The sequence below is a fragment of the Miniopterus natalensis genome, chromosome 12 (assembly GCF_054644295.1).
Source record: "Miniopterus natalensis isolate mMinNat1 chromosome 12, mMinNat1.hap1, whole genome shotgun sequence".
NCBI lineage: Eukaryota > Metazoa > Chordata > Mammalia > Chiroptera > Miniopteridae > Miniopterus > Miniopterus natalensis.
Window position 1 is genome coordinate 38949194 of NC_142092.1, and position 27606 is coordinate 38976799.

General features: G+C 38.9%; 1 protein-coding gene across 2 annotated transcripts in view; it reads left to right on the top strand.

Moving 5' to 3' along the window:
• Window positions 1–27606, top strand: part of PCSK5 (proprotein convertase subtilisin/kexin type 5) — a 381372-nt gene that overhangs the window by 171502 nt on the left and 182264 nt on the right. For both annotated transcript variants that reach the window (XM_087822706.1, XM_016222840.2), the window contains exon 9: window positions 5446–5546. In XM_087822706.1, coding sequence (XP_087678832.1) covers window positions 5446–5546 — 101 coding nt within the window. The remainder of the gene's footprint in view (window positions 1–5445; window positions 5547–27606) is intronic.

Here is a 27606-nt window from a genome sequence, read left to right on the forward strand (position 1 = left end):
TTTGCAGAAACATTGTGCTCCCTCGCTACTCAGTTCATTAGTCAAACACAGTCACTACTCCCTAGCATCTCTGTTTCTCCTTTTGACTCAGGACATATCATTACTTTTCATGGGTAGAAGACTAGCAAGTCCAGATATATTTAGTTTTTTTGGAAGTTTGATACACATGCTCTTGAGAATGTGGGGAAAAAAAAAAAAGAAAGGAACGTGTGCTCCTGAAGAGTTCTGACTTTGACTGTGGCCCGAGGGAGAATCAGCGTGTCCACTGGCCGACTTGGGCCAGATCCCAGGGTCCACCGTCCTTGCTGGTTTTGCTGATACTGTCACTCTTGCTGTCACAGATGACCACACTCTGTGACTCAGCGGTTTGCTGCCATTTCAGAAATTGCTCCTTCACCATCTAGCAGCTCTTTAGTAGCTGTGCTTCCTTGGGCAAGTTAGTCTCTGAGCCTCCGTTTCCTAAGTTAATAAATAGTATATCTTCTTGGAGCGTTCTCGTGGGATGAAATGTAGTTTGCACGCACACATACACGCCTGGTGCACACTGCCTCACGTGCAGGTTGCTTGTGGTGGGAGCTTTAGAAGCATGCAGCTGGTGACAGCAGCAGTAGCTGTGGGAGGAATTGCTGTACTTTATTTAGCCCCTGGATTGTGTATATACATATATACACATCATTTTTGTAGGTTGCTTATAAGTTTATGTTAGTTCTGTTTGGAAAGTCGATAAAGAAGTGACCTTGAAGTCTTTCCTGATAAGTGGGAGAGTTTAAAGCACAGGATGAAATGAGTACAAAGGAGCTTGGCTTTAGCAATGCCACTTAGCCAATATCGTGCCTCTGCTCCATACCGAGCATGGACAGACATTACGGAGATGCAAAAATGATGTAAGATGGCATCTTTCTTTAGTGATAGCGATCCCACATTTGTAAGCAAAACCTTACTTTTGCACTTCACATTTATAGATTCTCATAGCAACAGGGGAGTGGAATTTCGTGAGGACTTGTCAGCGATGATTGAATTTTACACCAGTCTTTGTGACTTTGTTGAACACATAAAGCATTAATTGGTCCTCGGTTCCTTCTTATTTTGCTGTGCTTTAATAAATCAGCTTCTTCTGTTTTATTCATTGACACATTTAAGATTTCATTTCTCTCCTTATCGCTCATGGCTGTGTCTGAAACAGCTTTCTGGGCAGATTCCTAATCCAAATGAAAATCAACACCAGAAACGAATTCATTTCATGTTTTTAAAACTATCTGTTCAGTTGCTCTTTTAACAAATATGAGACAATATGGCACCTTCAAAATAAAGCAGATCACAAGAGATCAGGGAGGTAGAAACTCTTAACTGGAGGGTTGCTATAAAGGCTTGTCACTTACGGCCAAAGTCAATCTGGACTGAGGGTCCCTGGGGAATTACATCAACAGGCTAGAATAAAAGATTCAATCAGCTCGAGTAATGAAATGTGAAATATTAGGAAATAAGAGCTGAGGATGAGAAAAAGTGATGGTTCTTCTCAGAGAAAGCCAGGTTGGGCTGGACCTGAACAATACCCACCCCTTCTCACCATATAAAGATGACATCCCTAACTCTGTGGAGTCCAAAAAAACCATCTGCTACTCATCCCGGGACAGGCTAAAAGTCTAATTTGCTGATCAGGACAGCTTTGATCTGGCTTGGGGCCTGGTGTCATCTCCTGTTTTCTTCACTCTGATGGGCAGAAATGATATTTTCTTGAGCAATCTGAGAAGTTCTGAGGAGGAAAATTCTGTTTCTGATTTGGGTAGTGAATTTGAGGGAATTTGGAGCGTGCAAGATGCGCCACCGGGCTTGCCACCAGATTTTGAGACATTCTTAAAATGGAATCTAAACTTCAAGTGCTTTATTGTTCCGTTTTCACATACAGAGTCTCTGGACTCCCTGTCCCGTGATGTGGACCGAGTGCAACTTTTCCTTTAAATTACAGTGTCAGATCTTGTATGCATGCGTTATGATTAATGGGGTTACCCCGTGTGGTTCCAGTTTTCAGAACATCATTTTTCTTCAAGATTGCATGCGCCTTGGTGGTCTTTGCCTTTTCTTTCTAAAGATAGACACAAAAAATTATCTGGTACTGTGGCTTCTCTTAATGATGAAAACCCTGCCTTAGATCTTTCTGGTAATTTACACCTAAATATCTTTTCCAGTGACAGTAACTTCCTCTTGAAATGACCCAGCTGGAATTTCCACTTAAGGCAGGATGAGAAAGGAGAGAGGATGTTTTTGTTTCTTTTCTCTCCATTCCTTTCAACCTTACCCTGTCTCCATCACCTTCCTGTTCCACTCCCTTTCCACCCCTGCTCACTACTCAAGTTGCATTTAGTTAAAGTGGTTGGGGGAAAAAATAAATAAAAGCACAATGTTGATTTGGAATTCTGCAGGCTTCCCTATATCAATAGCACTTACCACTAAATTGCTGTTTATATATAAAAGCACTGAGTAGCTTTTTGTTTAAGTCTATTATTAAATGTATAATATAATATATAGGTGTCTGTACCTGATATCTATATATAGATGGGGCAAATTCCTATTGCAAACCCAACATCCTAAAATTTTTATTGTTCATGTTTGGGGTTGGCAAGAGGTGGTTATTTATTAGACTCAGAAATGCTACGTACACTTGGAGTGTTTATTCTGGATTTGTTTCTGTGCATTGAAAGTGTCTGGTGCAGCTGAAGAACAAGTACAGTGAGCCAAGTGGGAAAACATCATGAAATATCTTGAATCCAGGCACAAGCCATTGAAAAAAAAAAAAAATTGGCAAAGGAATGTGACCATGAGGGTGAGGTAAAATGGGAAGAATGCAGCAGGCCATCTCTCAACAGCAGCATATCTGAAAACATGGAAACAGGCTGCTTCTGGGCCATTTATGCATTGATTTAGGGATGAGACCTTTGGAAAATAAGGCTGCACATGTACCCATAATCCAAATGAAGTAGATAGACCTTTTTTAATGATCCATCAGTCGCAGTTCTGGGTATATACATATTCAAAAGAATTGAAACACGATTTCAAGAGATACTTGCACACCCATGTTCATTGCAGCTCCATTCACAATAGCCAAGAAGTGACAGCAGCCCAAATGTCTGTTGGCAGATGAATTAATAAAGAAAATATGGTATATGCATGCAGTGGAATACCATGCAGCCTAGAAAGATGGAACTCCTATAACATGGATAAACCTTGAGGACATAATTTTAAGTGAAGTAAGCCAGTCACAAAAAGACAAATGCTGTGTAACTCCACCGATAAGAGGTACCTAGAGTAGTCAAACTCATAGAAGCAGAAAGTAGAATGGTTGTTGCCAGGGTCAGGGGAAGGGAGAACAGGGAGTTACTCAGTGGGTAGGGTTTCAGTCATGCAAGATGAAAAACTCTAGAGACCTGTTGTACAGCAGTGTGCATACAGGTAACAACACTATTGCACACCTATTAGTTCTTAAAAAGGTAAATTTATGCAGTATGATTTTTACCACAATTTAAAAAATAAGAAATATCTTTTCAAAATCAACAATTAAAAATACAGGAAGTTGCCCTGGCCACTGTGGCTCAGTTGGTTGGGCATTGTCCAGTGCACCGAAAGAGAAGGAAAGGTTGCCAGTTCGATTCTCCTTCAGGGCACATGCCTGGGTTGTGGCTCCATCTCCAGCTCGATCCCAGGTAGGGGGCAGGCAGGAGGCAGCCAATAGATCCCTGTTTTGCTCTCACATCAATGTTTCTCTTTCTCTCCCTCTTCCCCTTCCTCTATCTCCAAAAATCAATTTTTAAAAATGTGTTTAATACAGGAAGTTTTTGAATGTAGAAGTGGGTAGGGCTCTGCTTACCCAGACATTTTGCAAGCATTCAATGTGGAGGCTCAGAAGACGGCCAGTGAAGTCTGTTCATCAAGAAACAACCTTCCCTGCCTGCCAAAGGCACTCTGAGGACTCCTGCACACTTTTCAGATTATTTAAGAAAAGAGTTCAAGGCTTGTCTCCTCTCTCATCACCATATCTATGCGGCTCTGTATATTTTCTGGTGTATTGGTTCCTACGTTAGAGGTATCAGAGGAGCAAAGGAAAGACAGAACTGATGGCCTCTTGTGGGGCTCAGTCAGTCTGGACGTCAGTCTAGGTCCAAAGCAACTAACAAGAGTCCACTCAGACGTCCTCAGGTCACACTGAAGGACTTTTAGGGGAGGATTTATTTCTAGGGAGTTACTCAGCTCCTTCTTCCCATGAAGCTCCAATTTCTTTCCAGATCTCCTAATCTTCACACTCTTCCTAAAGGATGCACCTTATAACAACAGGGCTTCGTTTTCAGCTGCCTCTCCTCTTACGCCTTGCTGATGACCTTCCACCTCGGTTTTCCTACCTATAAAATATGGAGAATATATTTGTCTTGATGCTAAAGAAAGCTTTACTGATGTCTCCAATAACTGCTGTGAGGCTACCAGCTCGTCTCACAAGCCTTGTGCATTCCCAGCAGGAGTGATATTAGCCCCAAGGGGCAAAAATGGATGCTTGTCAGGACGCAGGGATTTAAAAAATTTTAGATATTACAGCAGTTCTCAAAATCTTATCCCATAGTGTTTAATTTCTCTTGTTAAGGAGAATGTGAATTAATTTTTTTTTTTTTTTTTGCCTTAGTGAAATGGTCTTGCCAAGGAGAATGTCTGAGCCACATTCAATCCAAGAGGAAACAGTGATGTAGTTCTCACATTTTGATTAAAGAAAATAGAGAAATAGCTAATTTCCTTCTATGACATACAAGCATGCACTTAGCACTGTAATTTCATATCAAGAGCTCTGGGTTGAACCTGGTTTTTAGTATTCATGTTAGATCTTTGAGAAATCCTTATTCTTCCATGTAACAGTTCTATGAATTCTAAAATGTTCGTAAGCAAATGTTCCGTCTGTGACAGAGCATACCTTTTGCTAAAAACCTGCGACTCCCCCAACATGACAGTGCTCAGAGGGCAGGGGAGAGACTGTGTGCTTTTGTTCCTTGTGCTACCAGTGCCTAACTCAGTGTTTGGTTGCTGGTCGAGCACGTGTAGATTATTAAAAATATTGGGGTTATGAAAGAACTTTAGCTTTAACTAGAGCTGGGACTAGGGTGAGGCAAGTGAGATGTCTAGGGCATAACACTTAAGGAGCAACTTGCCCAACCCGTAGGTTTTAGGTCAAAGGCTTCCCCTAGTCCAGTTCCCAGCCCTCCTCCCCCGCAAAGTTGAATTACAAAGTCGATTAGCAAAGGCGATTCTCTGGAAGTGATATGGTCATAGGAGCCCAGGAACAAGGAATTGAAAACAACGATTTCATCACCCCTCCATTCTGCTTTTATAAGTAAATTAGTAAATTTCTTCCTACTTGCATGTGATTCACACTGAACCCATAACCCTAAAGTTTCCCGCTCTGTCTTCTAGATCACCACGGACCTGAGGCAGCGGTGCACGGACAACCACACCGGGACGTCAGCCTCGGCCCCCATGGCTGCGGGCATCATCGCACTGGCCCTGGAAGCCAAGTAAGCCTTTATCTCCATCTGTCTCCACTGGCGACAACCCCTTATCTCAGGGACAATTTACCTAGTCCCTAGTGTATAATCCCTAGCACAACCCAGAATATAATCTTCCCAATCCCAACTCGAAAACTTCAGAGATTAGGGCTTTAAAAAAATGTTTTTTCTATATTAAGGAAAAAGGCAACCTTTTTATTTTTGGTTTTCATATTCCCTAAAAAATCAAACTGTGTCATTACTTTATCATGGAGTCATGTGCAAGCATGCCAGTTGGCTCCAACACTCTTGCCTTGTCAGGGTTTTCATTCTAGTCTGGGAATGTTCCTGTGAGTCTCAGAGTGGTCAGGCCTGCCCACTTCTGGGCCCTTTCCCTGCAGATCCGATTCCATGACAACGGTACCATCACAGACACAGTCTGGGGGACAGAAGAGTTCAAGGTGATGTGACAGGAGCCCCAGAACAAGGACAACCCACTTACCTTAAATCCCGTTTAATGTAGTCAAATTCTGTGTCTGAAGATCCCTTTGAAAGGCCCCCTGAGGTTATTTGTAACGCGTCCCATCTCTTCTTTCTCTAAGCACCAGTAGATTGATTTATCTGAGCTCTTTGAAAACCCAGTGCAAATCCACACTCTTACTCTCCATTTCAAAATCCAAATGCCCAGAACACTGAAGGTTCTTTTGCAAAATTAACACCAAAACTCATTTAATGGCAAAGCATGCCCTGATTTGATTTGAGGCTATTGACAGTATTTATTGTGAAAATGCCTATATTTTGCTGCAGAAATATTTGTGTATTTGATTATGAAGCACTGACTCAGAACTCATTGGAGGTTTGTATAATACATGCTGTAGACGGCTATCTGAAAAAAAAGTCTGAATTTTAAATACATTTGGTACAAGGACTTTAGAAAAGGGATTATGGGCCTGCACTCAGAGGCTCTCCTTACAAGAATATCGTAACAACACAGAATTGAAGTAATGATAGGAGTGCTTTTCCAAATACAGCCTTGCGCCCCTGCCCTAGGGAGGAATGAAAATATTCTTCCATCTAGTGTACCCTGATGTAGAACCAGAGCAGGTGACAGGAAAAGAATACAACAATCAGAACATACTTGGGTATTATAGCAGAAAGGTACTTCTTATTCTTAGTACACAGGTGGCCTTGCAACTTTTCCAGCCGCCCCTCTGTAAGGCAGTTAGGCCTTTAATGTAATACGGATACAGTAAGTTGCTAAATTGTGTAACTCCTTGGACTGAGACGGGTAGACCAGCATAGGCTTTGGATATGGAATATCTTATCTTAGTCCTTTTGGGCTGCTATAACAAAATCACATAAACTGAGTAGCTTATAAACCACAAACATTATTTCTCACAGCCTGAAGGCTGGGAAGTTCAACACTAAGATGCCAGGAGGTGTCTGGTGAGAACCCATTTCCTAGATGGCCTCATGTAACAGAAGGAAGGGGCAAGGGAGCTCTCTGGGTTCTCTCTTGTAAAGGCGCTAAACCCATTCATAGGGCTCCCCCTGCGTGACCTAACTATCTCCCGAAGGCCCCAGCTCCTATCATCATCAACATATGAATTAGGGGGGTGGGGGCGGCACAGATATTTAGACCATAGCAGTTGTCATATCATTTGATTCCCATGAACGTTTCTATTTCTTTCTTTTTGACGAGGTTAAATATTAAATCGTTTCAATATATTATATCTTTTAAAGTGTTAACAGTTTGGTTTGAGCAAGGATCTGGCGCTTACCCTGTTACATTCTCACTTTACAACTTTTCACTGGACTATTCTGACAGCAGATGTCTGGATTAAGTGTCTGTGTTTTTAATTTGGTGACTGTAAACTGGATTTTTGAGGAATATATCATCTTCATTCTGAAACTCTAGATTGTTTTTCTGGAACATCTTCCTGTCCACAAAATATTGAAGGGAAAAAATTGGGAATTCTTCCTGCACTTCCCCGTTCCCCTCAAAAAAGATATAATCTCAAACTTGGTAACTTTGTACAGTAACTGTGGCTGTATGATACTCAGTTTCTTGAGATATTACTACAGCCCTAGTGTGTTTAGTAATTATCTTGACCACTCTTTAAGTTCAGATGAAAAATCCTTGCTCTGTTCCTCAAACGGCCCACTCAGTTGGATAAGGTCATTTGGGGGCTGGGAACACACCAAGAGGCTGCATCTGTTTTCTTTCCCTTGCATTTTGAACATTTTTTAAGATTGATTTTTGCCAAAACTGTGATGGGTGGAGGGAAGGTCCCAAGATACAGTTTACCTGGAAAATCCACCGTACTTTAAGATTTTAAATAGTCTAGTTCAATAGCCGGGCCAAAGTACAGGGTAAATCATCCGATAAAATGAGAAACAATAAATCTTTTCTTGTAACTCCATCGTTTTGTGCTACAGGCCAATCTTTGCTTGTAAGTGAAGCTGAACGTCAGGGGAAAGAGGTCGGAGAACTGAGAGTGGTTCAGGCATTGATGTTCCACTAGGATCAGTAAGCAGGGGCCTGAGTGAAAACGATGTAAAACCAGGAGATTGTAGTGAGGCTCTCCAATAACAGTGAACCGAGGTCCAGTCATTCTGAGCTAAGCCCAACCCTGGGGAGATGCCTCACCCATCGCCCAGCCCCACCCCTGGCGATCTCCGCTTACGCTGATACTTCTCAACACTTAACCTTGGCATTCTGAGCTTCAACCTTTACTCTCAGACGTTGAACAGCCCGATCTACAAGGTACTCCCTTGTAAGGAGAGAGGAGAGAAAGCCGCAGCTGGGCAGAACCATGGCTCAGGACACTGCCAGCCCTTCAGATATGTGCCCCTGCGCAGGCCACGTGAGTCAGTGAGTGAGAGGGAGTGTTCGGGTGAAAAGCTGCACCCAGGGGCTGCCAGTCCTTAGTGTACTGTGTGTCCCAGCTATTCTTGCAAAAGGAGAAATGCATTGTTTCCCCTCATATCAGTAGATTCGAGAATTTGCTCAGGGGAAACTCCCACATCCTTGGCCTTGTCCCCAGGAGCTTGCCTACACCAGCTGATTTACCTGTATCAGAAGACGGGGGATCCTACCTGGAATGCATTGCAACCGTTGACCTCTCTGCCATTGTGTTTTCCTTCCTTCCTTCCCCCCTTCCTTCCCCCCTTCCTTCCTTCCTTCCTTCCTTCCCCCCTTCCTTCCTTCCTTCCTTCCTTCCTTCCTTCCTTCCTTCCTTCCTTCCTTCCTTCCTTCCTTCCTTCCTTCCTTCCTTCCTTCCTTCCTTCCTTCCTTCCTTCCTTCCTTCCTTCCTTTCTTTTTCTTTATATAGTTTATTGATTTTTAGAGAGGAAGGAGGGAGAGAAACATCAGTGTAAGAGTGCAACATGGATGGGCTGCCTCCTGCACACCCCCTACTGGGGACTGAGCCTGCAGCCCAGGCATGTGCCCTGACCAGGAATCGAACCGGCAACCTTCTGATGCATGGGACAACGCCCAACCAACTGAGCCACACCGGCCAGGGCCTCCCTGCCATTCTAATTCTTCTTGCTCCCCTAAGGTCAGAACTTTTCCAAAAAACCTTCTTAGGAAACTAAGAGAAAAGAAAACAAATACAAAACATAGAAACAGATAAGCTTAAAGTATCCAGATCTCTTATCTGGGCTCAACAAAAGTTTGGTCATGAATTACCTCTGCTGTGACAGCTGCTAGGACTCCCAGGCCGTCCTTTCCTATGGGGTATGTAAGGACATGTGTTGCAACAAATTCCACTGTGACCCTCCCCCCCCCCCCCCCCGGGTACTTGGGTAAAAGTGTGCTACTCCCAAGGATTCTTAGTTCCTCTAAAAATCTGCCTCCTTTCCCTTTTTTCCTGGATTGGAGCCGTTTTAAGTTCTACAGCCACCTCTGACAGTCTAATCATGAACTTTGCCTCAGTTTGTCAATTAAGCAATTTCTTCCTGCTCCCAAAGATGTTTCCTGGGTGCAGAAAGTCTTAAATCCTTTACCCTTCTAAAAACCATGAGCAATTTCAGAATAAGAGAAAATATTGTCATCTCGGAGGAGAAGAAAAGTGTTTGTGTGTTGGGGTACCCTCATCACATATGTATTGGTTGAGAGGCTTATAATATTTCAATTATTTAGATTTTGTGGACTTTAGGTAATTTCTGGTTTCCCAGCTGAATGAATAGGGAATATATAATCAGTGATTATGAGGGAACCAATTACCATTTGGTAATGATGTCTTTTTTTATAGCATAACTCAAAAAATTCAAATAAAGTGAGTGTCTGGGTACAGTTTTCTTAAATGAAACATGACTAATAGTTTTAGATGAGCAACCTAGAAGAATGTCAAGTCACATTTGCAAGGCTAGTTTATATCACCAGTACTCTAGACGTGTGGAAAGAAAAAAAAGTTGCTAGCAAATGATGTTTCATATAAAATGGTTTGTAAAATACAGTTGAAATAACTTACATGCATAAGTGTTGAGAATCATAAACTATGTTTTACCGAAAGTTTTCCTCATCTGAGTCTGCGGCCATTAGCAAAGAAGAGCAATTTTAGTAGAGTATTTTATATGTTAAATTATCAGCATTAGCTCAGGAAATTAAAATTTTAAGTTCACCAAAGAAACCTTTTGGCCTGGAATTGCAAATAGTCTCTCATTGGAAAATTGAACAATATAGGTTCAGCAATCATGAAATATTGCATTGTGAATGGTAAATAAAAGGGAGTGAGTTGGGTAGAAACTTCTGAAATTATTTAGGACTTAGAAAGTATCGATATAAAGAATCTTCCACAAATCCTTGTTTTTAAGTGACCCAAAAGCCTTTGCCTCAAATTTCATATCTCAGGGGATATAGGAATAGGATACCTTCCTTTGAGAAGGTCTAATATACCTTGATCTAAATTTAGCAAATAAACAGATTGGGGTGGCAGTTGTTATTCTGTACTAGAAACACACCTGGAACCTATTAAACAGTACCTGTCCCTGTTATGTTATGTTATGCAGTATATACATACGTGCACACGCAGTTCTAGGTAGACTTATTTACTTTCTTATTAGTCTCTATTTTCTCCTATTTCAGTAGTCCTGTTACCACTGATTTATAGCATGTACTATATAGGTATATGTAGAACATAGATTATACTTCTGGTAATTTAGACAATTTCTGTTATTGAGCTACAGATGTGTTTATGGATTATCTTCCAAACGAGGCTTAAACTCCTAGAGACTAAGGATTATACCTCACAGTCTTTATTTATGTGTACATAAAGATATCTATTGTACATTTTTTAAAAATTAAGCATCATGCTAGGAGCTAAGTGAATTAGTCAAGGCATAATTCATATATTTGCAAAATATATCACTTGCCTTCAAAGGGTCTTAGGATCACCTTAGGGAGGCAGGTTTACACTAACAAGGATATATTAGTGTACATTTCACATATACACAAATCATTTAAGAAAGTCAATGAGATAGTTTGGGGGAAAAGGTAGTGGAGAGTGCAGGACTTGGGTGAAAATAGAAATAACCCCAGTAACCCAACTTGGAACATTGGTGCCACAGCACTTTTATATATCTCATGACACCTCAGCACAATGTTTTGAACAAGGTAAATTCTAAACAAACGTTAAGTCAGTCCATCTAGTCCAACCTTCCTATTTTTGTACAGGGGAAATGAAATTCATAGAATTGCTCAATTTTATATGTATTGATTATTTTTACCTTTCGGTTCCTCTAAATGATTAGTGACCTCCCTGCACTGCCTCAGCTCACCTCCTACCCTGTTTACTTACCATTCTCTAGAACTCGGCTTAACCTGGGTAAAATAAAGACATGATGTTGTTTCCTCCCTTAGCTCCCAAGAGAAGTTCTTCTACCTTTGATCTTTAGTGAAAGGGATACTTCCAGACATGGAAAGGTCAAAGTGTGAAGAATTAAGACATGTTGAGCCATAGGATGATTCACACCGCTTACTGTTGATTTCAAAAAACTGTCCCCAAATAGTCTTTTCTTGGGAAATTAAACTTACCATCTGCATTTCGTAAAAACCTAAGAAAAGCCTACCTATATGTACTTTATGTGGTTCCCATTGATCGACCCCTTTATGTCTTTGCTTCTCGTTTCATTGTAATGTCTCTCTTATCTATGTCCATGTCCAATGTGGGGAAATATGGGGAAATGCCAGAGATACTGGGAATACAATTACTGTGAGAAGTTAATTCCTAGGACAGTTGAGAGCAAGTCTGGACTTTTTAAAAAGCTGAGTCCAAGTCACTAATTGAAGGCTTCAAAGTCCTGGAACTAACCATCTTGGAGGGTGGCCACCTAGGAAGGACTTGGTAGACCTAAACATTTCTAAATATTGGAATTAGCATCTTAGTCTTGATATCTTGTAAACTGTTCTTATCTCCTTTGTTTTGTTTTAATTAAAAACACATTTCAGTATCAAATGTTCCATTAAAATCTCTCCCAAGGGCCACATTCAGCTGTATGAAAAGTTGCAGTGGGCAGGGAGCACAAATACATTTGATTTTGAGGTAAAATAGCAGCATGTCAATGTACCAGCTCTTTTTTTCTTTTTTTAGGAGAGTTTTCTTTATTTCATCAATATTTTTTTTTTAAGTACATGTACAAATAGTGAGAATACAGGCATGGAAGCCTGGATTTTGTATAATTACAAGGGTAAGGAAGTTATCCCAAGTAATACTTGTTTCCCACACTTACTTCCTTTCATGTACTGTTCGTTTCTTGTCTATTATAACGTCGTAGGTTGGGTTTAGACTTGAGCTGAGATTTCTGGCATGAGTGGTTGGGATGTATAGCTTGAGGAGAATTAAAATGTAATCAGTGAGGAGAGCTGAAAAGAAGGTTTGTGAGGTAAGAACAGCACACATTTCCACTGGAGGCCGAGCGGACAGAGAAGGGATGTACTGTCCTGGAATATTCCCTATAGTGAAATAATTGTAACCAGACCCACAGAGCAGTTACCACGGGCCTTATGCCAGGACTGTGCATGAAAATAGCTTTGTTATGTCTACGTACACACAGACAATACACTGTGTCCTCTAACACTTTTCAAGTTCAAATTATTTGGAAGCCAACTTTCACTGGACTCAACTTTGTACCTTAACTAATGGTTTAAAACAATGCAACTTCCAAAGGTGTCCTGTATCACTGGAAAAGCCCTGGTCCACAGGCTCATTCACCTTGTATTATCTTGACATTTAGCCAGTGTTTTTCATCTCCTTCCTGAGATGATGAGACTGAGGAACTTGATGGATAGTTGCACTGCCCAGGGACTCAACTGAGGACAGAGAAGTTATTAGGTCATTGTTATCAGCCTCTTTTTGCTTAGCTGTATTTTTAAAAATAGATTCTTCTCTGAGAGCATTTTGCTCTTATTACTGTAATAATTAAGATTGTTTCTTAAGAAGAGTACTCAGTTTTGTTGCAATCCCCAGACTTTTTCCTTGTATGGCTGGTCAGATGTCATTTTCAAGTGTTCTATGGTATATGTTAGAAATGTCTCATGTTATAAATATCTCATTTGTGATTTAACATAAGCAGTAATGCTTAAAAGTTGGAGGTGGAAAAGACATTTGCAGTGTCCTCCCGGATGTAATTAATTTCATAGCAATTATATCATTATCTATGATACGCTGCCCTCTCTACCATCTTGACAAGAATCCTATCTCAAAGGACACGATACATGAGAATTCAATAAACTGTTATGCCACTCTGAGAAAAATACAAGGTACGAAGCTTCTCCCGGTTTAAGTCCAAAAAGAAAAAAAATAAAGTAGGTGCATAAGAAGGGATTTTGGAAGGAAACTTCGAATCTCATCTTGTTTTTCTCATCTCTGGAAGACGTATGAAGAGAATGTGGGTGGTGCTTATAGACATTAGATGGAATCATTCATTCATTCAACAGACGTACCAATGGTTAGTACACATTGTGAATTGATTGGTGGGCTGGACTGACAGATGTAGAACTTTCATCCTGTTTAGCCGGACATTCTGTAAAAAAGCAAATGATAAGAACGGGGGAAAACATACATAAAGTAGAGTAATGGAGCTATTTGACATACAGTGGTCAAGGAAAGACCTCTCGGAGAAAGTGACATTTTAGCTGAGATCTGAAATGTGAGAAGGAGCCTGCCTTGTAAGGAACTGGACTGGGTTCCAGGGAGAGGGAGGAGCGAGTTGGGAAGACCATGTGGTTGGAACAAGATTACTGGATTTGAGAAATGGAAAGATAGATATGACTAGTGTGGGCTGAGGGGTTGGAAAAGTCCAGATCACAGAGGGCATCATAGTAAGTAAGCAGGATAGAGATTGATGGAGTCTTTTAAGGAGGGAGACGTGACTTGATTAAATATTTTGAAGATTATTCCAGCTTCTCCTTGGAGAAGTACTGGCATGGGAATGTGGAGGTAAACCTTTTGGGAAGATAGTTTGGAAGAGGTTAGAGTAGCGTGGTCGAGGTGATGGTAATGGGGATAGAGACGTGGAGAGGTCTGATGTGCGTTTTTCAGGTCCCGCCAACGGGGAGTGAATAGATGGTGTGCCACAGGGGAGAGGAAAACCTCATGGCTGAGCTCTAGCTTCTTACCTGAATTCCTGGGTAGACTGTGCACCATTTTTTGAAATAGGTACCCTTTGTTCTTCCCATGGGATTCTGAGAATTAAAAGAAACATAAATACTCAATGGGACAAGATCCCTTGGCCTACAGTCTTGCAGCAAGACCTGTAGGAAATTTCTTCTACGATGACTAGCTGTGCTTTGGTTTTGGTTGTGCTTCCCCAGTGATTTGTTTAACTAACCCTTAGAAAATGCTTTTCCCTAAGATCATGATTGCTGTAAGTGACTGAGACAGTTTATATATATTTTTAAAATAACAGAAAGAAAATAAAGAATATGGATTTATTTACATTATAAATTGCTCATTTACTGCCATGTCCTTTAAATAGGGTGTTAATAGCAAATTAACCTCTATGCAGTTACCCCATAAGATTACTTAGAAAATGTACTAGTTCGTTTACAAGAAGCATGTAAAATTTAGTCTCTTGAGGGTTTGTGGATTTTATTTATTGCCAGGAAAGTTTTGTTCTTGATAGTGTCTATGGTAACACCCCAAATACTATGAAATATAATTTTCCTTGCTTGGAATAAGAGAAGTTGACTTTTTTCAGGGTCCATTATAGTTTCACACTACAGTCTGTTACTTAATCACTTTAATCAAAGCATATTTCAGTTTATTCCTGCAAAATGATTTATATGACTTCCTCAAATATCACTACTTTTGTATTTGAAGATTCTCAGGTATATTCCTAAGCTCTGTATTGAAACCCAGTTCAAAATTCAAACCTATTTTTATACCAAGTGATCTTAGGCTGAGTTTTGAGTCAGCCTTGCCTATGCCCACATTGTCTTGACCTGTAATTCTTTACTTCTAGGACATTTTTGTGTCATTTGTTCAAAAGAACGTAATTATTCCTAGTTACATTAGAATCTAGTTTTTGTTTTTAGCTGATCCCAGCATTCTTTCATTTCTCTCATTTTAACAGTTTTAATCACAATACATTTTTCAATGAGTATGAGAGAAAAGTGAATAAGAGAAATATAAATAACAGATTGAAAAGCATGTCACTTCACTAGCATAAGATTTATTCAGCCTGACATCAATAAGTCGACTATGGCATTTGGTGTCAAACACTCCAAGCAACAAATTCACAGTGAAATAAACTGATACCTGGAGTAGAACCGGCAGCACACAAAAAAAGACATTCTGTGTTTAATGATTGGGTTCTTTCTTACCATCGTGGCTTAAGTTTTCCTTTCTCTATTTGTGATAATTATGTATCTTATTAAGTAAGGTGAAGTACACCTTCATATTCTTTGTATATGTGTGACTAAGATGAAGTAATTGTTTATATTCTTGGCATATCCCAGAAAAACAATATGCCCATGAAGCCTGGTAGTAGTATTCTAACCAGGAAAGATCATAGCACGTGGATGTGACAGCAAGTGTACGAGACACAAGAATCTTCTTGCTTACTGCCATCATTCCTTTGCTTTGAAATAGACTCCTTCACATCTCTGAAGTTGTTCATACATCTTAGAGCCACAGTTACAATCTTTAGGGTCATGGTTTCGATGTAATTCCGTCTGTCTCTGGCACTGTGCTTAGGTTAGAATGCATCTATGAGCAAAATGTGCTTGTTCCACGCCAGAGCTGCCGGGAGGGGTGGCGCAGGCTGAGCACACGCGTGTGCGTGTGTGTGTGTGTGTGTGTGCATGTGCTTTGAACCGAGCCCCGACACAGCACACCTTCCAATTAAGGGAGGCGTAGGTCAACCATAGCTACACCTGAAGGTGGGTGCTATGGAAGAAAAACACAAAACAAAAGGTGGCAATTGCGATAGAAATTGAGGGTGAAGGAAGGGAGGAAAGGGTGAAAATGGCAAATAAGAAAAGCGTAGGCTATCATTAATGAAATAATAGCATTTTTGCTGAGACTGGAGGTATATAAAAGTGGTCCCACTTATACTCGGTTTTTGTGAGTTTTTACTGAGTTATTATTTGATCACAACATAACCAAGTTTCACCTTTTTTCACCCAGTAAGTTCTTGCAATCATGGCCAAGCCCTAGGTAATAGAAGGCCAAATGAAAAGGAGGAAAGCCTGAATGATCCATAATTTTTTGTTATTCCTACAACAAATTTAGAAGCGTACCCCTATATGATTGAAAATTGGTTGGGTAGCACTTCAAAATGAAAATTGTTCATCCTGTCAGAAAGAATACAGTAAAAATTTTATCTTTCTATCTTTAGTGGGTACTCTGCTTTATCTGAAAAACTCAGTATACAACCAAGAAATGTTGGGAGGAGGAAAGAGAATTGAGTGAAATTTAAGATAGGCTCTCAGAAGAGTCTGCCTGTTACTTTGCTATTGGAAACTTTTACAAGTGACGTGAAAGGATATTGTAGAGAGCTTCCTGGGGGGAGAGAGCATGATATGGGAGTGATCATATTAGTCATGCTGAATTCTTATGCGTTGCTCTGAATTTAGGTGCCATTGGAGTTGACATCTAATAGCTTCATTTTCCATAGCAGATGTATTCAATTTTATCATTTTCATTGTGCTAAAACTCTGAATTACATTTGATACCTTACCTGGAATATAAAATAATTGTTTTCAGTTTGTCTGAGAAATCATAACATTGGAAGGTTGCCCAGAGACCCTCTGGTCTATAGAGATGCTATTGGGTAAGCATGTTCAAGGATCACCAGGGAAAGAATAGTAATGGTAATGTAATGTAGGTTATTTTAAAAATGAAAGGGTATTTTGTAGGGTTTTTTAAATTTTAAAGCAACTTATTTGAAAATCATGTACTATTTTGGTATAAAATTTCCTGAATTGTATGAAACACCGTTGTCCTTATTTGCCCAAATTAAACATTAGCAATCTTCCATTGATTTCCAAATTAAAAAACAATGTGCCAGCCTGGCTGGCGTGGCTCAGCGGTTGAGCATCAGCCTAGGATCCAGGAGGTCACACTTCAATTCCCTGTCAGGGCACATGCCCGGGTTGTGGCCTCTGTCCCCATTCGGGGGCGTGCAGGAGGCAGCCGATCAGTGACGACTCTCTCATCATAGATGTTTCAACTCTCTCTCCCTCTCCCTTCCCCTCTCTGAAATCAATAAAGATATTTTTAAAGAAGAAAAAAGAAAAAAAAAAAAAGAATGTGCTAGTCTTTTAAATTCAGAAGTTTAAGATCCTTTTTCATCCTACTGGTGCTTGCAAACATCCCACTAATTCCATTTGCCACTAACTTCTTGGAAGCAAATGAATATTTAACACTGGCATATCCTGGGAAGAGCAGTCTCATAACCAACAATATTGTTAGCAACAGAACCATTTTTAAAATTAGACCCTTATCAGTAAAATAATACATACTCTTTATAGAAAGGAATATCAATCATGCAGAAATACATAAACAAAAATCAAAAGCCTCCCTACACAGTCAACTTTCAGCGGCTGTTTTATGCTTGCATAGTGCAGTAACCCCTAATACAATGATGCCTGTTCCAAATATTTTTAACATATGCAGTGTATTTATTATGAAAACATTTTCTGCTTTATTACCTTCAATCTGCATGTTGTTTTTCTTTCGGATCCTTTTGTTTATTTTGTCATCCCTTCCCTATAAGTTTTTATCACCTGTTTTAATCAAAAAATGCTTTATCCAACCTGCAACAAGCAAGATTAGATTAAAGAAGGTTTCAGGTCTCTGTGGGTATGGTGTCTCTTCAGTTGTTGGAAATTGGGTGTTGAGAAATACCTGAATTGTAAGAACTAATATTCACATTGAACTTCAGAGATATGTTTCAGAGTTATTCAAAAGAGCATGAACCCTCTACAGACCACTTACTAATCATTTATGTTGTTAATATTTTTTATCAGTATATAAATACTCACTAAATTACCCCTTGGCCAAATTATTACAAATATGTTATCAATTTGTCATTTACTTTCAAGCTTTCCATTTTGACTTAGAGAACTTTTTTTTTTTTTTAGTTTTAATTAGTCAAATATATTTGTCCTTTATAAATTCTTCGATTAGTCATACTTCATCTTTTGGTACCTCCTGGAGAATTTTATGAATGCTGATGAAAACTATGTAAGCTTTCCCCCTAAATTGAGCCCAAATTTTGCTGTACCATAGAGTAATCTGTGAACCCCATGGGGTTAAGAATTATATCTCAAAATCTATTAATTACCAACTAGCATTTTCATCTAGTGTTTTCTCCTTTCAGTTTTCAATGTTAATGTCTAACCATCTAGAATTTATTTTGGTGTTCAGTGTGAGGATCTAAATTGAATTTTTATAGGGGTCCCACTTGCCCAGTGTGTTTTGTTAAGTAACTTAGTTCCTCCCAAAGCACTTTGTTTTGCATTCTTTAAGTTGTTGCGTATATGAAGCTCTGTTTTCTAGTTTTCTCTTACTATTCTGTCAATTCTTGTGACATTACAGTATCACTCCACTTCCTAAACATTTTTTGAAACATTCCTGCCTGTTCATTTTTCCAGATAAAATTTAGAAACATTTTGCCATGTTCCAAAAACAACCCCAGGGACAATTTATGACAATTGTATGAATCTTGGCTTCTTTATAACAGTTGGTTTTCCTTCAAGAAAATCTGACTCTGGCCTAATAAGGTTTGAGGCATGTCTTCAGTTCTATACTTTTTAGTTTAGATTTAGTTTTTTGAGGTAGTAAATATCTGTTTGCTTTGCTATTAACATTATGCCCTTAACTGGTTATTGCCTATTTACACCTGAGCTATTGTTTTTGTGGTTTTCCTTATCTCTAGCCTCTTTAACTTACATTATGCAGTAACTCATTGCCTTGTTTGTTTTTTGGAATATATGCATGGCACCTGACAGCAGTAACTTTATCTCTGTTCATCTGAGTGTTTTTTCATGTTTGTTCTCATTGGAAGGTGGTACAAATTGGTCATTATAAGTTCAGGTGTTTTAGTTAGGTGGACTTCAATTTCAGTCCTGCCTCTATATCATTACTACCTGGGTAGCCTCGAACAAATGAAGATTATGTTTCTTAATCTTATTGAGCTTCAGTTCCTTCATCTGAAATTTGGAGTAACAATCTAGAATGCCCAGACTGTTGCAATGATTAAATGACTTTAAATATATGGAATGAATTAAAAATAAAATATTGTTTTTATTATATTAGCCAACCATTCAAAACTGTTTAATATCAAGAATGAAATTAAGCTTTCATGTCTAGGTCCTGATTTTCTCAGCATCTTTTTTTTTTTTTTTTTTTTTAGCCTTTTGTTTCACTTTTTATTGCTGTTTGCTTTTCTATATTGAACCTATGAAGCGTTTTTATTTTTTTAAAGGGTTATCAGGAGTGTGTTTTGGGTATTTTCTCAGTATCTGTTGAGATTAATAACTAGCTTCTCATAATATAATTGTTAGTATCATTTATTAGAATAATAGATTTCTTATTCTCTGCTTGTATTCATGAATCAAACTTATTTCTTTAATATGCTTTTGGTTTAGTTTTAGAAAGTTTTATTTATGCCTTTGTGTTTATTTTTCTGAGGAAGATTTTTAGGTTTCTTTACTGAATAATGTGTTTGTGTGTGCATGTGCATGTGTGTGTCCATTCTATATTATTGTTACGGCATCTAGCTAACGTTAATTGTGTATTTATGGCAGATAAACAGCATCTTTTAAATTTTCTTTATAGATAATTTCATTTATTCCTCATGTATAAGGTAGCACAGATAGTAAATGAAGAGTCAGGCTTCCTAACCCAGATTGGGTTGACCTTGAAATTGGCCTCTATCTCTGCCAGTTTTGGGTATCAGGTGATGTTAAATTCATAAAATGTGAAATTTTGCAACTTTTCTTTTCTCTGGAGACACTTGGGATCATTTTCCTTGTAAGTCTGAAGAAAACCATCTGGCCCTCAATCCTTTTTAAGAGTTAAAAATTTGATAAATTTTTCAGTTTTAATTTTTTCATTTATATTCTCTAGAACCATGTTCATTTTAGAAGACTTTCAAATTTATTGGCCAATTATATATAGTTATATATTTTTCTAGAATATAATTATACTTAATTCAATTGTCATATATAGTTGTATACAGATTAGATATAAATTTCCTAATACTATAAAAATCCCTTGCATTGATTTTTATGACTTACTTAATATTTAGAATTTATTTCATTGGTTTCTTCTTCTCATTTTCTTCATTAGGTGTTTTTATTTTTTTCAAAAGGCCAGTTCTTGGATTGTTGATTAGTAATGCTGTTTTTTCATTTGTCCTTTTTTAAAATGTCATTAATATCTTTCCTGTTTTCTTAGGATAACTCTGTTCTTTTACGAATCTTGTTGGTTGAATCATGGTTCGTTTATTTTTCCTTTTGTACATTCATATAATTTTTTTAAAGATGCACATTTACCTCCTGAACGCACCTTTGGCCAAATATCATATTAGATAGAATGTCATTCCATCTAATAATCTCGATAGAATGACAGCTGAGAGTAGTGCCGTTAAGTGTTGAACAAACTTTATTGAGATTTATCCTTGACTTTTATTTTCCCACCGTCTTGTGGTCAAATTATAAGGTTAGATAGTCAACCACACTGGTGGTTTGTGAGGAATTGTTTTTCCTTAGGGCACTTGATGAGATTTCCCTTTGTACCAGTATATCTTCAACTTTTCTTTCAAAACTTTCCAGTTGTTCCATGAATTCTTTTTTTAAAAAATTACTCTTTGTAAGGTACATCATATTATTAAATTATATCTATTATGTAAACAAATCCTCTGTATTCTTTCCCCTGAAATAAATGGATTAAACTATCTGAACACTAGTGTGGTTCCATCAGTTACTTCTTTTTTCTTAAAGTCTTTCATCTATTCATTTCTATGCACAAATTTCATGCAATTAGATATTTATTATAGACAGTACCTTACCTTTCAGCTAAATTAAACTTCTTTGTCCTTTACAGTGTTTTTTGTCTCAAATGTTATAATGTTTTAACTGATTTTGCTATTCATACATTTTGTGGTGTTGTGTGGGAAAGTCTATGTACACTTTAATTTTTAGTTCATGTATTTCATGTTTTTAGGTAAAAAGTTTACATTTAAATAATTTTGATAATTTTTAAACATTCATTTTTAAAACAAAGCTGATATTGAAAAATAAGTATATCTTATATTAAGGGATTTAGCCCTTTGACTCCTCACTATATAAGCTTGGCTTACATTTACTTACTGTTCCTATTTATACTCATTTCTCGATCTTTAATGCTATAATCAGGATTTATGCAGCAGACTATTTTAATTAATTTATCTCTTACCATTCTTTTTCTTTTCTGAAGAATTGTGTTAAAGCAATTATTAAATCTTAACTCTATGCTTAATCTGTATTAGTCATCACTAGGTTGTTCATAACAACTACACATTCTAGGGTTTTTAATTTTGACTTATTTATTCATCTACTGAAAGAGATCTTTAAATTATTTGTGCGTTTTACTTTGGTTTTCAGAGTGAGTGTCTGCAGAGAGCTGGGTTAGGATACTTTCCCAGTGCTGCAGATGTGTGTCTTCTGCACTTACTCATGAAGCACAAGGAGCTTAGTATAAAATTCTTGGTTTCGTTTCCTTCCAATAGCTTAACTGTTCTTTCATTGTCTGCTGAAATTAGTTTTGCAGAGAAAGTCTTAAGACAGAAATCCTGTTTTGTTTTGTTTTCATCCTGAAAAGTAGTTTTTAGAATGTTTTTTCTATTTGTAATGAAATATATGTATTTAAGGATAAGTCTAGGGGATGCAACTCTTAATATTTCCTGAAACAAATTGAGTCCTTTCAGCCCACCTTAGCCGTTTTTAATCAAATGTGATTTCTATTACGAGCAAAATCTACCATGAGACTTCAGAGCTTGGGCCCTGGAGTCTGAGAGACCTAGATTCAAAGCCAGTTCCAGATCTTACTGTTATGACTTTGGGAGAGATATTTAACCTTTCTAAGCTTTACTTTCTACATCTGTAAAAAGCAAATAACAATGTTGTCTACCTCATGGGATTCTTTTGTGTGCATTAAGGGAAGCAATGCACTACCTACTATCCTAAGTGAGTTTCTGTTTTCTGTCCTCCAAATATATCATCTTTTCTTTCCTTGCCATCTCTTAATTATTTTCCAGTGGGTTTGGCTCAGTGGTTAGACTGTTGGCCTGTGTACTGAAGGGTCCCAGGTTCAATTCCGGCCAAGGGCACATACCTTGGTTGCAGGCTCAATCCCCGTTGCGGAGAATGTAGGAGGCAACCAGTCGGTGTGTCTCTCACATCGATGTTTCTCTCTCCTTCTCTCTCTCTCTTTCTCTCTCTCTCCTTTCCACTCTCTCTGAAAAGCAATGGAAAAAATATCCTCAGGTAAGGATTAAAGTGTGTGTGTGTGTGTGTGTGTGTGTGTGTGTGTGTGTGTGAAGTTCTCACATCTTCCGTGTGTGTGTGTGTGTGTGTATGTGAAGTTCTCACATCTTCCACATCATTAATTCAATTTTCCACAATATCAATTCCACAATATCCACACCTGTATCGGTTTACTTTCTCCAATGCAAATGTTGCTTTTCCCAGCTCCACCCTCCAGTCCTGGTAGCCTTTCCTTCTCTCAGCTTCTCTCAGCTTCTGTTTTGCCATCTCGCCTTATTTCTTTCTGCATTCCCTCTTCCGTTGGCTCCACATTATTGTTTTTCTTCTCCTCTGTCCTCTCTTTTTCTTTCTTTTCTCTTTTTTCTCCTGTCCCTTGTACTCTCCGTTTGTATTTTCCCTTTTTGTTCTTCCTTTGTTTCCATTCTTTGCTTTTCTGTCCTTTCAGTTGTTCGTTCGCAGCGAGAGGCCTACCCTGGGTGACACTTGCTGCTCTGCGCAGCTCCCGCGCACAGGCCTGCTCGCCTCTGCCGCTGAAGGGGGTGGGTGACGGGCAGACCCCCCGTCAGCTCTGAGGTCCTGGTAGCCCTCCCTCCGCAGTGAGTCTCCTGCGTGAGGATGGCATCTTTTCGTGCCCTCCTGTCCAAACTGGAGGCTTGCCGCGCAGTTCCTGCGAGCACTGCTCACCTGGCCCTTCCCCTTGGGGCCCACGAGCACCCGGCAGCGGCGGTGGTCAGGGCTGGGGCTCTGCAGCCAGGCTGCCTGGGGCAGCCTCAGCTCGTGGTGGTCCTGTGACCCTGAGGGGATCGTTACACTTCCTGTGCTCTGATGGTCCGTATTTTGGTAATAAGGGAATAATAGTACCTCTCTCATAAGATTGTCATGAGAAATAGATGGAATCATGGAGAATACTTTTCACAGTATGCCTGGTACACAGTGAGCACTCAATAAATGCTCTCAGACTCCGCACTTTTGGAGATACATCTTGTAGGAATTATATTCAGGAGCAAGAAGGTGTGGCTGGTACAACAGGGAATCCACAAGTCAAGGCGTTGGTTCAGAAGCTCAAGGCCGTCACTGCCAGCATCTGTGACATTCACTTCATCTTGTCTTGGCGGCTGCCGCAGCTCCAGCCATCGTATCCGCCTTCAGGGAACGGGGAAGGAAACAATGAAGGAGAATTAGGCAGCCCTAAAGCAGGAAAGCAGAGGCTTTCTCCGAAATGCCCAGAGGAGCTCCACTTATGTTTTATATCTCCTGTGCATCCAGTCACTCACTGTCAGGGTGACTGGGAAAACATGATTTTGGTGTCCCAACATACAGAGTAGGAGAGACAATGAAAAAGGAAGTTGAATTTACCCCCTATTTCCTGCTATGGTTTCTGGGAGTTGAGACTCTGAAAACAGGGGCAGGAGAGATATCAAAGTTAATATGTGGGCTGCCTTGGAAGTATAAAAGAAGTACTTGTACAGGAGAGAATTATGTGCCTTTTTTTTTTTAGCTCATGAATATCTTGGGTCTTTAATTCAGGGCACAGGCAGGGAAAGAGAGCTGAGGTGTGTTTTCTTTGGGAGGGTGTTAATTTTTCCCCCTCTTTCCTTTAAGTGACAACCAGCTTTGTTTTCTTAATGTAAACTATGGCACAGTTAAAAATTATTTTTCTCATTCCAGTCACTTCAGCTATAGTGTTATTTGAAGTACCTCCAAAATTTTTGTAATAGATTTCTGTTAATCTTACTCAATCTTTTCCTGTGTGTGTGCGTGTGTATGTGTGTAGCGTGTAATTTTAAAAATATATTTTTGTTGCTATTGATATCTAATTAGAAAGACTATTAGGAGTTGACATAATAAACCAGGAATTTCTAAAATAGAATAACATTTACTTAAAATTCTAGAATCCAAAATGCTTAGTGAGTTTTCATTTAAAAGTTTAAAATTAAAGCGGAACATTGAAAATCCTTGTTTAAAAATATGCTTTGATAAAGTGTGTAGAAAAGCATTATTTTAATTCTTTGTATTTAACTAAAAAAAGAAAAATGTTTTAATTTGGAATAACAGTAATAACAGACAAGCAACCAACTATTTCTACTGCCTGTCCAAGGATTCAACTCTGCAAATCCCTGAACTGTTGAGAAAAGTTTCAGCTACATATCTGTCAGGCAGCTCAGTGCAGCGGATGAGTATGCATGAAGTCCTCATTCTAATATTTGGTGCTATAAACACTCTACTATCAAACCAAAGGACATTTCACTGTCCTTTATCTCACATCAGTGACCAGCCACCAAGTGGGAAGATCTGCCCACAGATAGAGGGGATTTGTTATAATGGGTACAAACGGTTTCTTCCTCAGTCGGCTTTCTGCCTACACCATTGACTTGTTAAAGCCAGTCTTTTTGACAGATCTTAGTAGCGTTACTATTTCAGTAAGCATAAATATACCAAGGTGTTCAAAATGCTATTTCGTTTGTCTGTTACAGAAGCTTAAAAGAACATACTATTAAAATTTAGGAGCAGAGAAGAAATCTTAATTAAATGTAGATTCATCAAAGGCTAGCATAAATTCAGAAAATGGTCCTTACAAATTCTGGGGTGATGGATTGTTCATTTCAGTAAGTCATGATGACCGTTGTCTTTGGGAGCCTATCGTGTGCCTGGCACCTTATATTCATTATCTGAAATTCTTGCAACCACCCTGAAGAGTGTGTCTCCACATTTCAGCTGAGAAAACTGAGTTCCAGAGAGATTCCGTAAATTGTCCTGGGTTATAGAACTATTCCATAGCAGGTCATGATTTCGCCCAAGCCTTCCTGACTAACGTACAATTTACACCATTCTCATGTGATTAGAGACTCCATTTATTATTGTTTTGAGAACAAATTTAAAGTAGAAATTGAAATAATGGGGGTGACCATGTCTTCTTGCAGGCCCAGGTCAGTTAGCTTAGAATTGCATATTTATTCATGCCAAGTGCTGGACAGCCTACCGAAAAAAAAAAAAAAAATAGCAGAAAAGGGAAAGTGAGCGTCTTGCCCAGATGGGTTTCTTGCTGCTTGACTGGGATAAGCTTAGGGAGGAAGCTCTCATATTGTCACATTTTGTCTGCTTCAAACGGTGGCAAATATGAGGGGTCAGGTTTAGATTCCAGGGTGTGGGTTGCATAGAGAGACAGAGAGGCCTTTAGAATAGCCAGAATTTAGAGTCTCGGAGTAATATAATTAGAAGGAATTGAGTGTACGGGATAGCTGGTGAGACTTTCATTATTGTAAATTGATTTCAGTGCATGTGATCTCAAGTTTGTGTACCTCTCTCTGACCATTCAATTTTTATTCCGCAAGAGTTGATGTAGCAAAGTATTTCTAGGAAATTATTGTTGAGCTTGCAAACAAAATGTCATTTGTTTGTAAGGCTGCTAAAACTTAAATGATGTCTTTTAGGTATCATGACAAATCCTACAGATGAGCCAGGATTTATAAAGGAGAGAAGGTACTTCAGTTTAAATGATAGAAGTTTTTTTGTGAATTAGAGGCTCTCTTCTCTGAAGTGTGTTTAGAGACCAAATTTCTGTACCTTTGGTTTATTCTACGTTCAGCGAACCTATGAGTGCTTTCACAAGAGAGTGGAAGAAAAATCTGATGTGGGTGGCCGCGAACCAATTTTCTTTTTTCTGCTTTGGTGTAGATGTGGGTGGGTCCCAAGTAGGTGTCCAGTGATACCAATACAAGTCGCATTTCTAAATCTGGAGGTATTATTAACTGTGTTTTCAGTTACCCAATTTGAGAGCTGGAACGTTTGAATTAATGTAGAACACAAAACAAAAGAAATGTGCTCCCAGGAGCCATATATGCTCCTGCTCACAGTGGGACTGACAGTCCTTTCAGGGTCTTCGTTAACTGACAAAACAAGATTTGTTTCCTTTGTGAAATGGTTGATATTTTACTCTTGGATCATCATTCAAATGCACTGGCTACAGCCAGGATAATGTTTTTACCAATCTCAGCAGGCTTTAAACACTTTCTGCCTCATCTTGGTTGTTCCAGCTCACAACCACAAACAGTGACTTATTTAACGTCTATACAATGATATTATTTTTCTGGCTACTTGTTCCCATTTCCATTTTATACAGTCTTAAGAAATATAAAAAGAGACTGGTTTTGTCTTGGCTATTTTGTTGAATATTTAGTAAGTTGGATATTTGGATAATTGCTAATTGGTCATGCAATTTCCCCGCAGCTCTGGTCCACGTAATTGCTCACCATTGCATTAGACGGAGTCACGCTTATATTTAAAGATGGCCCTGTTTAGGAAACAGTTTCAATATCAGGATTTGCTGTCACTCCTTTTGTTGATAAATTCTCTTTCTGTACTAAGATGTAGTTGTGTTGTCCTTTTTCTCAGTTGCCCCTTAAATGCTTATGTTGATAAATCCATCAGGGGGTAGGGAGAGTGAGGGGAAGGTTAGTTATTTTTTCTTTTTAAAAAATGCAGGTGAGTCAGTCACTCAAGATTCAGAATGGTCCTTGTTCTTAAGTACCAGCAAGTGCAGATTTATTTCCAACACTCACATTGTGCAGAATTATCTGGGGAAACTTAGGAAGTGATTTTTTTTTTTTTTTAATTTAAGTGCTAGCAGTGGTACTTAGAAGCCCAGCAAGAAGAGCTAGACAGAATGTTTCTCTTGGGATACATCCTACTTCTTCTAAACCTACTGTTGGGCCCATGAAATACTGTGAACTGCTCAGAACAAAAATGTAATGCAAATACCAGGTAGTGATAGCGTCGTGAATTACCCTGTTTTTGCAGCTGGAAACTAGAAGTATTTGGGATGAGGTTCAGTAGAGGCTCCCTGACTGGAGAAGAGTTACCTAACCAGGCTGTAAACCACATCAAAGTGCGAGCATATCAGGCAAGGTGACAAGTTCACAAGAATGTTAGGAAATACTAGAATAATGTTATGATGTGGTATAAGTATAAAATATCATATTATAAAAATTACATGGCTTATCCTAGGTGATATCTTTCTGTTCACCTTTGATGGAGTGTGCCCATGTCAGACTTTTGGAAACTTTAAAAGAAATAAAGACTCAAGAATTTCCTTAATTCTATGGTACAAAT